The sequence below is a fragment of the Narcine bancroftii genome, chromosome 3, assembly GCF_036971445.1.
Source record: "Narcine bancroftii isolate sNarBan1 chromosome 3, sNarBan1.hap1, whole genome shotgun sequence".
In the NCBI taxonomy this organism is placed as follows: domain Eukaryota; kingdom Metazoa; phylum Chordata; class Chondrichthyes; order Torpediniformes; family Narcinidae; genus Narcine; species Narcine bancroftii.
Genome location: NC_091471.1, coordinates 286,053,953 through 286,072,334, shown reverse-complemented (window position 1 = coordinate 286,072,334; position 18,382 = coordinate 286,053,953). Strand labels below are relative to the sequence as shown.

The 18,382-nt window shown below is 39.2% G+C and overlaps 1 protein-coding gene across 9 annotated transcripts in view; it reads right to left on the bottom strand.

The window, feature by feature from the left end:
• eps15l1a (epidermal growth factor receptor pathway substrate 15-like 1a) overlaps positions 1–18,382 on the bottom strand; it is a 375,808-nt gene that overhangs the window by 257,130 nt on the left and 100,296 nt on the right. For all 9 annotated transcript variants that reach the window (XM_069928475.1, XM_069928480.1, XM_069928481.1 and 6 more), the window contains 2 exons: positions 16,206–16,362; positions 7,841–7,926 (listed from right to left, as the gene is read on the bottom strand). In XM_069928475.1, coding sequence (XP_069784576.1) covers positions 7,841–7,926; positions 16,206–16,362 — 243 coding nt within the window. The remainder of the gene's footprint in view (positions 1–7,840; positions 7,927–16,205; positions 16,363–18,382) is intronic.

Here is an 18,382-nt window from a genome sequence, read left to right as displayed (position 1 = left end):
AGAAGTGAGATTTTGAACATGGCTCATAGCACGCCTTTATGTGGGCACCTTGGGTAAAGAAAACTACTGACAAAATTATGAAACCATTTTATTGACCTAATGTAGGAAAAGATGTTAAGACATTTTGTAAGACCTGACACACTTGTCATTTGTGGGAAACCTGATCAAGGTCCTCACAAAATTCACAAAGATTAGCGTATACAGAGCCGTTGTCATACCCACACTCCTGTTCGGCTCCGAATCATGGGTCCTCTACCGGCATCACCTACAGCTCCTAGAACGCTTCCACCAGCGTTGTCTCCGCTCCATCCTCAACATTCATTGGAGCGACTTCATCCCTAACATCGAAGTACTCGAGATGGCAGAGGCCGACAGCATCGAATCCAAGCTGCTGAAGATCCAACTGCGCTGGGTAGGTCACGTCTCCAGAATGGAGGACCATCGCCTTCCCAAGATCGTGTTCTATGGCGAGCTCTCCACTGGCCACCATGACAGAGGTGCACCGAAGAAGAGGTATAAGGACTGCCTAAAGAAATCTCTTGGTGCCTGCCACATTGACCACCGCCAGTGGGCTGATATCGCCTCAAACCGTGCATCTTGGCGCCTCACAGTTCGGCGGGCAGCAACCTCCTTTGAAGAAGACCGCAGAGCCCACCTCACTGACAAAAGACAAAGGAGGAAAAACCCAACACCCAACCCCAACCAACCAATTTTCCCCTGCAACCGCTGCAACCGTGTCTGCCTGTCCCACATCGGACTTGTCAGCCACAAACGAGCCTGCAGCTGACGTGGACATTTACCCCTCCCTAAATCTTCGTCCGCGAAGCCAAGCCAAAGAGAGAGAGAGAATCAAGGTCCCACAATGGCACCTTTAAAACCTATTCCTATTTTTGGAGAACCTTTTTGTAAAGTAATTGTGGATTGGGTTTGTCCTTTGCCCAAAACAAAAACTGGAAATAATATCTATTGACTATTATGAGTGCCGTTTCCAGGTCTGCCTAAAGAAATACAATCAGATCAGGGAAGTCATTTTATGTCAGGTGTATTTCCACAGAGGGCTTATAAATTGGGAGCTAAACAAATTACATCATCTGCATATCACCCAAAACCTTAGGGAATTTTGGAGAGATTCCATTTAACTTTAAAACTATGTTGAGGACTTATTGTCTAGAGAATGAAAAGAAATAAGATAAAAGTGTTCATTTAATTTTGTTTGCAGTAAGGGAATTGAAATTTAGACATGAAGTTAGAGGTCCTTTAATGTTGTTGAAAGAACAGTGAGTAAATGAGGATGTGCATTTCAATTTGTTAGATTATGTTTCAAAGTTCAAGGATTGTTTACAGAAGGTCTGTGAGATAGCTAAGGAAAATTTTAAAATGGCTCAAGGTGATATGAAGGTTTGGTATGACAGGAAATCTCATGAGAGAATCTTTAAACCAGGGGATAAAGTGTTAATTATTTTTCTAACAATTTCCAATCGTCTGAGAGCAAAATTTTCAGGACCTTATGAATTATAATCTAAGGTAAATGAAGTTAATTACAAAACACCTGATAGGAGACATAAGACACAGAGTTGTCACGTTAACAAGCTAAAACCTTATTTTGAGAATATAGATGTTAGCCAGAGGCAGCTCACACCAGAGGTATTAATTATTGACAAAACTGAGGTGGTTATGGATCATGAAATTACACAAGCTGATTCTTGTGAGAATCATTTTAAAGAGAATATTGTTCCAGTTCATTTACCTAATTCAAGTATATTGGAAAATTGAGTTAAGAAATTGGCTCATTTGAAACCTCAGGAAAAGGAACAAATGAAAGAGTTAATTTTAAAATTCAGAAATGTATTTCCGGCTGTGCCACAATGAACTTCCATTGCTTGCCACAATGTTGATGTTGGAGATGAAAACCCTATCAAACAGCATCCATATGGAATGAATGTTGAAAAGTGTAAACAGGTAGATTAAGAGATTGAGTACATGTTAAAGAATAATATTGTTAGATGTTCTACCTCAGTTTGGAGCATACCCTGTGTACTAGTACCTAAATCAGATGGGACAGTTAGATTCTGCACTGATTATAGAAAAGTTAAATCTGTGACAAAGACAGATGCTTATCCTATCCCTAGGGTGGATGATTGTGTGGATAAGATTGGAAAAGCTAAATTTCTTACAAAGATAGATTTATTAAAAGGTTCCCTTAACGGAAAAGGGAAGAGAAATTTCAGCCTTTGTAACCCTATCAGGTTTATAGGAGTACAATGTTTTGCCATTTGGGATGAAGAATGCTCCAGGAACATTTCAGAGGATGATGGATTCTGTAACCCAAGATTTAAAATATACAGATGCTTTATTGATGACTTGGCATATGGGAAGAACACATTTCTACATTAGAAAAATTGTTTGATAAACTTTTGAAAGCCAATCTTTCAGTTAATTTAGCTAAGAGTGAATTTTGTCATGCTCAGGTGATTTATGTGGTTATGTTGTTGGCCAAGGAAAACTGGAGCCTGTTCAGGTTAAAATGCAGACAATTTCTGAATTTCCTCTGCCCATGAATAAGAAAGCTGTTTGGAGATTTTTAGGAATGGTTTGGATATTATAGGAAATTCTATAAAAGGTTTGCTGACATTGCTCACCTGATTAATGTTTTGAAGAAGAGTGAAAAGTTTATTTGGCCATCATGGTGTCAGAAAGCATTTGAAAACCTGTACTTAAATCACATGATTTTTGGAAAAAAATACGACGGTGATTATATTGAACATCCAGAGGCTTACGTATGTGAGAAATTCAATCAACACTAAAAGACTTATTCCACTATTGAAAAAGAATTATTATCCTTTGTATTTGCTCTGTAGCGTTTTGAGGTTTATGTTTGCACTGCTATGGGATTAATCATTGTTTGCACTGACCTTATTTTTCAGTAAAATTAAATAGTAGATGATTATTGAACTGGAGTTTAATTTTGCAAGAAGATGACTTGAGTTATAACTCATATTAAAGGCAATGTATTAGATTTGAAAAGTGTTATATTTTGCCTGAATTGCAATGTACCACTTTAGAGTGTAATATTTACAAGGAAGATTGTCGATAGTTTTTTTTTAAACTTTGACCTTTTAGAAGTTCAAAATTTTCATGTGTGGAAGGAGGTGTAACGGATCTGTGTTAATATTAATTTTAGTCTAATGTTAAAACAATATTTCATGCATGTATGTATATTTTTAGTCAAAGTTAGTTTTGGGTTGTCAGGGCTCATTTACATTCTACGTTCTTTGCAGCCGTTAGCTGGCTTCAGCACAAAGACAACACGTTAGCATTTTAAACACACATGGTTCTTTGAGATAGAAGATGGAGAGCCATTTGCAGAGACAGAATGAAGTTGAAGTCAAGAGATGAAATGATTTATGATGGTTCTTGAGATACTGAACACAATAGGTGTTATCTCAGAAGCACCTGTGTAAACGCAGCCATTTTGTGTCCATGTGGGCAGACATCACGGAGGCATAAATGGACGTAGATACTTTTAGCACATCAGTGTTAAAAGACATTATGGGTTTCAAAGACAGAAATGATGTCACATACATAATAGATTTTGAAAAATATATATTATCAAATTCAGACATTTTGAATCAGTTTTTGAAGTTATGGTCCTGTGACACACACAGGAATTGGAACCTTGTGAAAGGTAGGGTTAAATTACAGTAACTAGAATATGTGCTGTAATCTTTTACTCCTAAAGGGGGAATACAGAAAATAAGTGGATTTTTAAAAGGGAACCCACTTTCCAACTGCACTTTTGAAAATAAAGAGTGCAGCCTCATCATGGAAGAAAACTCCATGACTCTAAAGAAGAAAATGGCAGAAGAAAATTTGACCTTTTGGAAAGATAGGACTTATCCTATTCACAGGAGATACAACATAAGTGGCTTTTAAATAAGTAAGACCACTTCTCATTTGTGCCCAAAAGATGGTCACTTCTGTTTGAAGAATATCCCTGAAAGACAGATCATCAAGACTTGTGAGTTTAAAGAGATGTGAAAATATAACATGTAAAAGAACTTTATAATTATTTATGAACTGAAAATTTTATACCTTCAAAATGATGATGATGTTTTAATATTGACTTTTCAGAGCTTAGGTCTTTAACTAACACACACACACACACACACACACACACACACACACTTGCGTATAGTGGGGGTTTAAGGTAGAGTTTAAGTTGGAGATAAGTAAGAAATGTCATGGTATTATAATTTAATAAAAACTATTATTTTGAAGTTACCGTTGCCTGGTAAATTTTTGCCATTGCTGTTCCTTTGTTAGTGCTAACAAAGTCTCTTTAGTCCCTAACAAAACTGAAAGGGTCTTAAATTCGTGTCAATAGTACAACTGAATGAAACCATGTTCTTTGGACCTCGGGGTAAAAACATGCAAACACATAGTGAATATAAACGTAGCACAAATATTTATGAGTAATTTACATGCAGTATAAATCACTTGTAAATACTATATTAAATATATATATATATAAAATAATATATTTAAATTATATAAAAGATACTATTATTATAAAAGTAGTAGTAGTTTATTTATATCGTGTATTTAACACAACACACATTGATTCAAAGCGCTGAACGTACAATTAAGAATAAATTGGTTACTATCTAAATGACCACAGGCAGCCAAATTATACCACACATAGCCATCTTTTTACATCGACTAACCAACTTAGAACATTAATTATTTAAATCCTAACCTATTCCTCCCAATCACAGCAATGAACAACCCAATTTCAAATGAACAATAATACAAACACCAGACTTCAAAGAAAAGCAGTGAACACAAATAAGCAAAAATAACACAAAAAAACCTATAGTGGTACTGTATTTTCCTTAGCATCTAATGTAGGAAGTGTCCACACTAATAATAGCAGATAAATTCAATTGGGTTCCCTGTAAGCCCAATCAGGTTGCTTTTCATGAATTACAGCTTATCTTTCAACACCATCATCCCCTCAAAATCTGGGCCTCTGCACCTCCCTCTGCAACATTGCAAGACTACAGTTAATGCAGGTCAGTAACAACGTCTCTTCCTGTCAATCAACACAGGCACACCTTAAGGATGCGTGCTTAGCCCACTGCTCTACTCTCTCTACACCCATTTCGGTGTGGCCAGGCACAATTCAAATGCCATCTACAAATATGCCACCACAGTTGTCAGCAGAATCACAGACAGCAATGAGGAAGTGTACCGGATGGAGATAAATCAACTAGTTGAGTGCTGTCACAACAACAACCTTGCACTCAAAGTTAGAAAAACATGAACTCATTGTAGACTTCAGGAAAAAGAGACCAGGAAAATACAAACAGTTCTCAAGGGGTCAGCAATAGAGAGGTTCAAATTCCGAGGTGTCACATCTGTGAAGATCTATCCTGGGATAATCACGTTGATGCCATCATGAGGAAGCCTCTCCAGCAGCTATATTTCATTAGGAGCCTGAGTATGTCACCAAAGACTCTCACCAATTTCTACGGGTGTACCTTGGGGAGCATTTTGCATCACTGTCTGGGCTGGAAGTACCAGGACAGGAAAAGGCTAGAGGGTTCTGAATTTGGCCAGTGCCATCTTGGGCATTAGTCTGCACTCCATTAAAGTCATCTATAAGAGGCGGTGTACTCAAGAAAGTAGCCCCCATCATCAAGGACCCTCACCACCCAGGCCATGCCCTCTTCTCATTGCTACCATCCAGAAGGAGTTACAGGAGCATGAGGACAAACATGCAATGTAACAAAAAGAGCATCTTCCCTTCCATCATCAGATTTCTGAACAGGCAATGAACCGTAGACAATACCTCCATTTTTTTCCCTCTTCTTTTGCACTTATTTATTTTTAGAAAGTGTATTTACAGAAATCTAATTTATTACAATTTTAGCACCTGTTATGCACAATCCTCATTTTGCAAAACAACAAATGTTATATGTTTATAACAATAACTGATTCTGATCATAGAACAGACATTGGAAAATACTTGGATATTTGTAGGCAAAACCAGTACAGGTAATAGTCATGAGTAAAAGCACATTCTGCATCATATATATTTCTCGATTTGAGGCAGTTACTAAAATTACCTGGTTTTAGAACATAGAACAGTGCAGCACAGTTACAGGCTCTTTGGCCCATGTGTCCATACTGAACATGGTGTTCAAATCAAACTCAGATGTTAATGTTTGCACGTTTATGGAAAGCACTATCCCCTTCATATTCATGTGTCTATCTAGAAGCCTCTTAAATGCTACTGTCCACGCTGCTGAAGATCCAGCTGCGCTGGGTGGGTCACGTCTCCAGAATGGAGGGCCATCGCCTTCCCAAGATCATGTTGTATGGCGAGCTCCCCACTGGCCACCGTGACAGAGGTGCACCAAAGAAAAGGTACAAGGACTGCCTAAAGAAATCTCTTGGTGTCTGCCATATTGACCACTGCCAGTGGGCTGATATCGCCTCCAACCGTGCATCTTGGCGCCTCACAGTTCGGCGGGCAGCAACCTCCTTTGAAGAAGACCGCAGAGCCCACCTCACTGACAAAAGACAAAGGAGGAAAAACCCAACACCCAACCCCAACCAACCAATTTTCCCCTGCAACCGCTCGCTGCAACCGTGTCTGCCTGTCCCGCATCGGACTTGTCAGCCACCAACGAGCCTGCAGCTGACGTGGACATTTTACCCCCTCCATAAATCTTCGTCCGCGAAGCCAAGCCAAAGAAGAAGATATGCTTCACCATTGCTCCTTAAACTCCTTTCCAGACACCTACCGCTCTGTGTAAAATATCTGTCCTGCTCTCTTTGAAAATTATTTGTTCCTAACATCATCCTTAAATTTCCTCCCTTCCCCCCCCCCCCCCACCTGAAATGCTTGTCTTCAAGTGAGTGACGCTTTTACCCGAGATAAGATTCGGACTGTCCAGCTTATCATTGCCATACATGATTGTATGCACCTCTGTCGTCTCCCCTCAGCCTCATACACTCCAAAGAAAACAACCCAAGATGTCCAAACCCAAGTTTTGTCAGCAATACTTTCCTAGTTGTAATTTTGTTAGGCTAAAACATTAAAGGATAAGGAACTAAGGAGATACATGACAATTAGCTAATCAACTACCAAATTTTAATTTAAGATATGTTATTACCTTTTCGATTACTGAATGGGTATAATAATACTTTAAATGTTTATTTTTTTCTGTTTCTGGGTGTCAGAAACATGCATTATTCCTGATAGGCAAGGGGGTGAAATGTTACAGAGGTAGGCAGGAATGTGGATTTGAGCCATGATCATGTTGAATGGCAGACCATGCTCACAGGACAAAGAAGCCTACTCCTGATCCCACAGGTCCATGCTACCTAAATACACCAATTAACCTACCATCCTGGTAGGTTTTAGAGGGTGGGAGGAAATCGGAGAACCTAGAGGAAACCTAAGCAGACATGGGGAGAGTGCACAAACTTCTCACAAACAGTGGTAGATCTGAACCTGAGGCACTAACCGCACCACCCTTGGTTGACAGCTTTGACAACTTTTATAGCTGCGGCTAATTCTGACCCACCTTCGTGATGTTATTCAAGCAGTTTTATTCCACAAATTTTCAATCGGTGACTCATGTTAAATACATTGGAAGTTTTCTCACAAGTCATTGATAAAACCCAAGAGGCTTCTTTTTCCAATCATTTGGAAAATTCATCTATAATTTTGCATGAGAAATTTCCTCATGCTGACTTTTTTTTAATCTTAAAGGTAATAAAAATTAAAAACCCTTCAGATTTGGTACTTAGCCACGTATGAAATACTCACCTTTGCAATTCACTAATTTCGTTGCTAATTGCATCTAGTTCTTTGATGCCAGTGAAATCTCCTGAGCCAAGTGAACTTGTGCAATCCTATTGAAAAACAAAAATGGAAAAGTAATCAAGGATACTAGAAGAGGGAGCAAAAAGAACAATAGAATGGAGGGAAAATATCAAATCTGAGAAGTGAGAAGGTGAAGTTCAAAACAGAGAACAATAGTCTCAAAATTATGCATTATTTGGAGTACATCTCACCATGTATTTCCTTCCTATCGGTTGATCCAGCAGGCTCTCTGCTGCAAAGCTCCATAGAGCTGGTCTTTCCAGTAGAATCTGCAGGCCCTTGCAACCAGTAATCCAAACACCACCAGCCCAAATTAGCTGTCTGGACTGCTGGAAAGAGATGGGGCACACCCATGCCTTCTATCTGACTTTAATTTACATAATTATACACAACCTTTAACATCTGACTCGACAGCGGCAGCCACAAAAAAAGTCAAAGTCAATAACGTTGAATTGGATTAATAGTCATGAGTCCAACCTGTCCATCTTCCTTTGAAAATGAATTTTAACAAGGTCATTTGGCCTTCTCTACATCGGAGAGACCAGTCGCAGATGAGGAGAGTGCTTCATTGAGCACCTCCACTCCGTCAGCCACAGTAACAGAGACCTCCCAGTAGCCAACCATTTCAATTCTGAGTCATACTCCCATATTCACCAGTCTGTCCATGGCCTTATGTACTATCCCACCCAGACCACCTGTAAATTAGAGGAACAACACCTGATTTTCCAACTGGGCACTTTCCAGCCAGATGGCATTGACATCGACTTTTCTGGTTTATGCTAACCTACTCTCCTCTTCTCCCACCCTCTTCCCCTTCCCCTCCCCTTTCTAATTTTTCCAGATCTCCTCCCTCCCTTCCTCCTCCACTCACCCATCCATTCCTCCTTCCTCCCTTCTCCTATCACCTCCTGCCTTCTCCTCCCCCGCACTACTTTTTTGTTCGTATGCCTGCCGACATTCTTCCATACCTTGATAAAGGCCTCAAACCCAAAACATCAGTTTTGCATTTTTACCTTTGCTATATAAAGGACTCTACTTGACCAGCTGAGTTTCTCCAGCATTGTGTGTTTTTCATGATTTACTTCTTACATTTAAGATCTTTTATGTTCCTAACCCATGGATTGTATCGTTGGTAGGAATCAGCAGTCACTTTTACATGTTTTCTTCGACAGCCCTCCTTAGGAATGGTGAGAAGGAGAGGACAGAGCCTCACCAGATGTAAAAGAAATTCTGGAATAGTTCACCAGTCTTCGGAAGATCTGCCCCTTTTGTGTTTACACCACAAAAGTGGCACTGCAAATGAGGGAAGAGTTCACAGGCTTGAATGAGAGAATACATAACAGGAAAATAAATTAGGGAGTTGAATTGATCAGTCTGAATAGGAGGCTATTCACCCTACCCAGTTAACAGAATATCAGATTTCCAGCAAGTTATTTCAATTCAAGGGTTCCCTCTACTGTAAAATGTAGGAACTGCAACCATATGGTGGAATAATGTTAAATGTGCAATCTAATAGGATCAGCAGATGGCCTAAATACCTCTGGAGCCTATTCTATTTTTTTAAAGAAACACAAGAAAATAGCAGGAGTAGGGCCCTGCCATTCAATATGATCATATCTCATCTCTGCTGGCCTCAACTCTTCTTCTGTGCCAGCTCCCCATTCTCCTCAATTCCTCAATCTTTCAAATAGTTATCTCCACCTTAAATATTTCTAATCACTACCTCCCAGAGGTCAGAATTCCAGGTTCACCATCCTCAGAGAGTAAAATATTTAAGCATCTCAGTTTCAAATGACCCTACCCGCATCTTGCCTATCTTATGAATCAAAAAGATCATGATTGATCACTAAGATCTTGGCCTCAAATCCAATTTTCTTCCTTTTTCCCAAAAATCTGTCTATCTTACCATAGACTACAGGTAATCCCCAACTTATGACTGTAATTGGGACTGAAAGATCAGTTGTACCTCAAAATGGACGCAAGTTGGAATTTTGCCCAGGAGCGTGGAGTACCAAACTTTAAAAGCAAACTTTTCAATCAAATGTTGTATTTGAAAAACTATAAGAGGGATACAGGGCATGTAAGAGCCAAAATGTGTGTGCTTACTTTGTTAGCTGGCATCCCGGTGTCCACAGGGTGGGCACGGCCATCTTGATTCCTATGCGCATGCTTAAGTCTTCAGTTTGCTCATATACAATGGATTTGCATACTACAGTTCGGTTGGAACGCGCGTGAGAGTTAAGTGCCCTGACGATACTAAATTCGAGCCTGGAGACTCTGATAGCTCAGTGGTTAGAGCACTGATCTTGTAAACGAGGAGTTGCAAGTTAGTCCCTCGCTGGGGCCTCATTTCTGTGAGGGACACTTGACAAAGTGGCGACTCTCTGTCTTTCTTATGGTAGACAAAGTTAAAGAATTTCATGTATATTACATTCTAAATGTCGTATTACATGACATAATGGAACCTTAACTCTCATGCATTCGCACACAGAAATCAAGATGGCCACACGCAGCCTATTGACCCCGGGACGCCAACTAACAAAATAAGTATGCACATTTTGGCTCTTAAACACATTGCCTCCCTGTTATAGTTTTTCAAACACAACATAAACCACATAAATTTTATATTTTTTCTTAATATTTTTTATTAATTTGGTTGTATGTGCGGATGGACACAAGTCGTATAGGTCGCAAGTTGGGGAACTCTTTAAGTTATGAATTTAAACCACCCTGAGAAATTTCTCACAATCTCTGTCCTACTCTTTATTCTGAAACTAGTTCCAGATTAGGACACAAGACATTAGGCACTTTCAAGCAGGGAAAACACCAGACTGTAAAGGCGGAGGTTCTTCACCATTACGGCTAAAGACATACTTTCCTGAATGCGCCGTGGCCGGCTCCAAGGTGCCGATTCCAACTCTTCTCAGGGAAGGATAATCGGAAGATCATTGCGCTCCGTGACCTGACCTGAATATACAGCCTCTGCAAGCAGCTGGTTGGGGTGGACTGATGATGCCATCAGCCCGCGGCCCATCTCCCCACTCACCCCTCTCCCTCCAAGGCAGGGGCAGCGGGCGGGAGCGTTAGGGCAGCAGCAGTTCTCGGGGCAGCGGGAGCCATCAGGGGGCGGCTGGTGCAAGCTGAGACAGCCACACTGGGACGCTTCGGCCTTTGGGACCACTCTCTGAGGCTCAAAACATGGCAGAGACAGCTGTCTTCCCTACCCATAATCCCCCACGCAGCTGTAACATTTCTGGGAACTACAAAGCGGTTCCAGCTGCGTGGGGGATTATGGGTAAGGAAGACGGCCATTGCTCTGCCATGTTTTTATGACAGGTGGTGCTGCAGCACCAATTGCCCCACCTCCATCAGCTCCAAAGGGTGCTACAAGGCACCTCCGGATATGAATGGGATGCTGGAGCAGCCTTTTAGAGTTGTTGTCTGAAAGGTAAGTTTTAAGTTTTAGATCCACTCTTGTAGCCAGCCTCCAGGGGGAGGCCTGACATGAAATCCCCTATTGTCTCATCATTTACCTGATTGTCCCTTATATCAGCTCTCATTCCCTAAATGTTAAATATTAGGTGCCAGCGATTAATTTTTCCCAAAATACAACACTTTAATCCTAAGAATCAACCTACTGAACCTTCTCTGATGTACTTACATTACAAATTAATTTCTCTAAATTTGCCACAGCTTTGTCAATTTTATTTATATAATAGTACAAAACACTGGCGAGACTGCAAAAGGAGCATTGTGTTCAGTTCTGGTTGCCATACTATAAGAACAACTTGGTTGTGCCGAAGAGAGTGCAGAGGAGATTCACAAGAACATTACCTCATTTGGAAAGCTGCAGTTATGGTGGGGGGTTTGGATAGACTGGGCTTGTTTTTCCTGATGAGGCTGAGGAGTGACTTGAGAGAAATATACAAGATTATGAGAGATATAGATAGGGTAGATGGTCAAAATCTTTCTCCCATGGCAGTGTTATCAAATAGAAGAACATGATACTAATGCAGGCAAATGTGGTTTGCGTAGTTTGATATAAATGGTTGGCTGAAGGGTCTTTTCCTATGCTGTATCACCTCTATGGCACTTGGCCTCTAGAATTTTATGCCGCTATGCACACAGCTTAAAATGTGATCTTTAGACCATTAGCAAGTTTGGATGTGTGATTTTTTTTTGGATTTCTACTTTTCTATCCATTAGCTCTATTATTAATGAATATAGAATATATTTGGTGGGCTTAACACATACCTGCAGAAAATTATTAATCACCTCCTACAAATCCGGTCGTTTACTTATTATTCCTGGTCTGTCTCCCACCTCTCACCTAATTTCCCGGCCAGATCAACGCTAATAACCATTAGAATAAGAGCAGAAACAGGCTCTTCAATGAAGCTCAGCCATTTAATAAAATCAGGCTGAGCTCCAACCACAACTACAATTTCCTTCCTATACATAAAATCCCTTGATTCTTTTAAAATTATTTTATTGACTTTTTATATTGAATACAATCAATGATTGAGCTTCCACAGCCATCTGGGGCAGAAAAATTCCAAACATTTACCAGGAACTCTGTCAAGAAATTCCTCCTTAAATCAGTCCTAAATAGCCTATCTATTATTTCAAGATTGTACTCAGGTTCAATCCCTACATTTCAGTAAGTTACTTCTCATTCTTCTAAATCAGCCATTCTCCATTGAGGGGAGGGGGGCATACGTTTCACGCCCCACCCAACTGGGGCCACAGCACATTCAAATAGGGGCCACGGAGTGAAATCATAAAATATTATTTATTCTTTTAGTGTAGTTGGTCAGAGACAAGTACAGAAGAAACCAACTAAACTTGACTGTTTCACAGGGAAGGGGGACCATAAATTTTGAGCAGAGTCCTAAGGGGGCCATTACCAAAAAATGGTTGAGAATGGCTCTTTAAATTCCACAGCACAGAGATGGAACCTACTTCATCTCTCTTATGACTTAACAACCACCCCAGAAATCAACCCGGTGAATCTCAGCTTCACTTCCTCTGCTGTGAAGTTTGTGAAAGCAATGTCCAAAATTATACATATCAAAGGGAAACTTGCTCACCAAGGACCCCTTATGGGCCTCAAATGCCTTTTTGGAGAGCACATAAAAATCTATCGACATTCTTACCCACTACTTAAATTACTTTTTAAAAAAATTCAACTGATCATTCCCATAAGCCATGTACAAGTCCATGCTGGCTCTCACTGATTAGCTGAAAATTTTCAATTTCATCTTAAATATAATTTCCTGTCAACAGTAGGCTAAAAGTCATTGGTGTCTTTACCATCTCTTTTTTTTTTAATTATAGTGACATGTGAAATTTGTCACTTCAAGAACAGATTCTGAATTCAAAGAATGTTGGACAAGTACAGTGAGGATAATGCTCTCAATTAATCTTAAAACTCTAGGATGGCAACCAACAAAGTCCAGGAACAATTGTGGGAAGAAAACAGTCAATATTTCATGGACCTTTCATTAGATTAAAAGGAAATCTGATTGAGGGATTCAAAATCTGAATAATTTTTCTTGAATAAATAAATAAAATATGCTTTCAATGGAGGATGGCTGAAAACTATAGAAGAGGTTGAAGAGATTGGAAGAAGCATCAGGGGTCAAATGAAAAATCATTTAAAAGAATACTTTAAACCTTAGTGATTTTGAATTCTCCAGCTGGATTGAGGGTGACATTCAGTAGTAATATTTTGAGAGGAATTAGATAAATTGCGGAAGGAGAAAAAAGAGACAGGATCATGGAAAGAGCGGTGGAGTGGATTTAATTGGGTGGCGTTAATAAACAACCAGCACAGGGACATTTTCATTCCTTCATTTAGGATACAGAGAACCATTCTGAGCTAGAATGGAGAAACTATGAGAAATGGAATATAAACTTTAGAAAACCTGAACTATGTACACTGTTCTGGAAGGTTAGATCACATACGATCCAAGGAGTGATAGCAGAATGGATAGAAAATTGCCTTCAAAGAAGAAACCTGAGGGTGATTATGTGGTTGTTTTTCGGACTCAATGCCTGTGCCTAGTGGTATTCCACAGGGTTCAGTGCTTGGCCGATTTCCGTTTGTCACCTATATCAATAATTTAGATTAGTAAGTTTGAGTATGACAGTAAAGTGTCTGGTGTCTGATATTGTAGATAGCTAAGACGGTTGCAAAAATTGCAGCAGGATCTGGATTGGTTGGTCAAGTGGGCAGAGGAATGGTTGATGGAATTTAATATTATACAGTTAAACTTTTGGAAGTCTAACGTGGGTAGTGAATGATGTGAATTTGGGGATTGTTGTAGAGCAGAGGGATCAAGGAGTACAGAAACATAATACAGTACCTTGAAAGTGAAGTCAGGGGTAGATCAGGTGATCAAAAGGCTTTCAGCACATTGGCCTTCATCAAGTATAATATTAAGTACAGAAGTTGGTGAGACCCCATTTGAAGTTTTGGTCACTGTGATACAGGAAAGATGTTGGAGGGTATAGAGAAGATTTATAAGGATGTGGCCAAAACCCAGGACCTGAGCTATAGAGAGAGGTTGAGCAGGAGAGGGTTTCATTCCTTAGACCACAGGAGGATGAGAGGCGATCTCATAGAGATGTACAATATTATGAAAGGAATAGATTGGGTAAATGCAGAGAGACTTTTACCCAGAGTAGAGAATTGGTAACCAGAGGACATAGGTTTAAGGTGATCTCTGCTGAATATCAATGGTCACAGGCCTCCAGTTCAAATAAGACCCTTTCACCACTCCCCTCTGCCTTCTAATAGATCCTGCCAATTCCGTTTCCAAACAATCAATTAATTGCAGAACCCATGCATCTGCACCCTCAGGGTCAACCTATCAGAAATGCCTTATATCATAAAATCCACGTAGACCACATTTACTCCCCTACTCTCATCAACCATCTTTGTAATTTCCTCATAAACCTGCCCCTCACAAGGACCATGGTGACTATCTCTGACCATGACTTTCCAAATACATCTGGATACACTCTGATGGAGACACACACTTTCCTTTCACTATCCCAAATTGTTCCTAATACTCTCATGACAATGGCTCATAGCACAATACCCAAACATTCAATCATTACAGTGAAAACTTTGTTTTATGGAATTGAAATTATGCTTGGATCACTATGGTTCCAAAGGACACTGATATTCCTGAATATTTCATCTATCAGATACTGAATTCACAGTGGAATTAGTTCCTATTGAACTACAGTACAATTCCAATGATCCAAAATCGTCATTTATCCAAAAAAAATTAAAATTTCGGATAAATGAGGATATCTGCAACAATTCAGATATTCTCATTTATCCAAAAAGTTTTTCGGAGCTGAACTGACCTCACAGGATGAAAAAAAATTAGCTCAATGCAAAATTAGAATAACAATTGTCTTAATTCAGGTAGCTCCCTCCCCTCTCTCTTTCCATTTCTTCTTTACCTTCCCCTACTGACTTTTCTCTCCAACTTTCCCCCTTATACTGTGTGCCACTGTCTCCAAGGAAACAAAGGTTGGAAGAATCCCTTGTCCCGGCGTCATCAAGGAGAGCGGCCTCCTGGGCAGGAGCAGGACCTCAGTGGGGAGGTGTCGGTGATCGTCAACGGCAGTTAGGAGGGGAAGTGTGAGCAGGCAAAGACAGGATTTGTGAACATTGAGAACCAGGACACAAAGCCAGAACAGCACCTGCCGGAACGAGCCCAGGGGATTCAGGAGTCTGCCGACTTGCCAGTGAGTGGGACTTGTCGGGGATCGGCGGCCATGGTTGGGAGACTCGGTGATCAGCAGTCAGCATTTTTTTGGTGAGAATTAAACATTATTTTAATGCTTTAAAAGCCTTCCCTTGTGGTTTGTTGTTGTTTAAACATCAATACAAGTCATTTGCTGTTGCTACTGGGCTGTTTTTAAACAATGACTAAGCGTTTTTCCGGTCCCAACCATTTTGGATAATCAAAGTTGAACTGTATTATTGGTTGGTTGCAATGTGAATGTAGACCAAACATGAAGATTTATTATATTCACAGCCTACTCCCAGTCTCACCACAAAAAGATGAAGTCAAAACTTACACCACCACACTGCTGATTAGACCTACACGTTTTTTCACCAATTCTTTGCCTTTCCTTGAATGTTTTTGGTCCATCACTAAGTATGAAGCTACAATTCAAGCTTGCAAACAGTTAACTATCTCAAGTGATGGAATTTACCACCCACTGCAATTGGTTTAAAGTATAACTCATTAACATCTATATCAAAATGTTGTCAGGTACTTACTGATACTGGTGTAGTCCTCTCTGATGGTGGGATCATATCTGGAGTCAGCACCTGAGGAGGGTCAACCCCTTTGCTAACCTTCTGCTGAATAAGATACATTGCTAGAGCAAATTGTTCTCTGTTCAGTTTCCCCATCTGCTTTGTGTCAGCTAGGGCCCTGTTGGAAAACAGCTTACTAAATAAATGCAGCCTCAAAATTGCAAAAGCACTAGACATTATATTTAATATCATAACAAACTAAGACGGAAGCTACACAATGCTACACAATAGCCATGTAAATTCACAAACAGAAAACGAATTGAGTTGCAATTTGAGGAGTCACACAGGTAGTGGATGAAATCGTTCGGCAGCGGTTTGAGTTTGTTGTGGATTCTGGTCTCCCTACAATAGGAGATAAAGAAATCAAAGACTGTTGCTGCCGAGGCACTGCTAAATATTTCTCCACAACTGAAACAGACACAGTTTTGGAACCCTGCTAGAAATCCAATCGCTGAGATTGATAACTTGCATACTTAAAAATCTTTTTTCCCTCTCAAATGTCAATTTTGCAAGATAAAACTAAAATGCATAGTTCTAGTTAGTGGATTTCTTTATAAACATTAGATATACTGAAACAGAAACCCAGGAAGATGCCACATGAAGACTTGTATACATTTGGGTTCAGACTGTTCCCCTGCCATCATTTGATATGTAGTCATTGTCACAGCTTTATAATGGTATGGGAGAACACCACAATGACATATAATCAGTTCAGCTTCTAAGTACAATGACACAGTTTTTATTCCCACTCAGGTGAAGGTCATCATTGATAACTTAATATGATTAAGTAACTTGATAGAGTAGATAGAAATAATTTCTATAGTAAAATAGACAATGCTACAAATAATCAGAATCTGTGGAAAAATAGAGGTGAAATTTCATGTTATGATATTCATCAGAACTATGTTTCACGAAATAACTAAATTGCTGAAAAGGTTTTTTTTATAATATTTTATTTTTTACTCTGTGAACCATATCAACCAACATATGTACAAACTTATCTCATTAAATTTACACAGTGGTCTTTTCTCCCCTTTTTCCCCACCCCCCTCCAATACCCATATATATTCAACATATACAATACAATAAAACCATAAAACAATATTTTCACACAAAGTAAAATAAACAAGAAAAATGCATCATTTATTACACCCTGAATCTAGCCATTTTGTCTTCTTATCATTTTCATTCTCATTTTAGGGGATGGAGGTCGTAGGCAAGCTCTCTCTGATATGTTCCATGTACGGTTCCCAAATTTTTTCAAACATTGTGACTTTATTTTTTAAATTATATGTTATTTTTTCCAATGGGATACATTTATTCATTTCCATGTACCATTGCTGTATTCTCAGGCTCTCTTCCATTTTCCAAGTTGATATTATACACATTTTTGCTACTGCTAAGGCTAACATAATGAATTTTTTTTTTTTGCGCTTTATCCAATTTGAAGCCTAATTCATTACTTCTTATGTTACTTAAAAGAAATATCTCTGGTTTTTTTGGTATGTTTTTTTTGTAATTTTATTTAGTATCTGATTTAATTCTTCCCAAAACATATTCACTTTTGTACATGCCCAAGCTGCATGTAGTGTTGTTCCCATTTCCTTCTTACAGCGAAAACATCTATCTGATAATGTTGAATCCCATTTTTTTAATTTTTGAGGAGTGATATATACCCTGTGTAACCAATACGTGGACATTACCCCTCCATAAATCTTCGTCCGCGAAGCCAAGTCAAAGAAAGAAGAACCAATTATACTGTATCTTGCATAATCTTGTGTTTATTGTATTCTTCATAGTTCCAGAACATAACTTTTCCCATACTTCATTTTTTATCTTTATGTTTAGATCCTTTTCCCACTTCTGCTTAGGTTTATAGTTTATTTCATTTTCCTTATCTTGCAGCTTAATGTACATGTTGGTTAAAATCTTTTGATTATCATTGAGTCTGTAATCACATATTCAAAGCTGCTTCCTTCAGGTAATCTCAGGCTGTTTCCCAATTTATCCTTTAAATAAGTTTTCAGTTGATGATATGTAAACATTGTACCATGAATTATTCCATATTTGTACTTCATCTGTTCAAATGTTAATAAATTATTTCATATCAATCCTTTTTTTTCCCGAAACTTTATTTA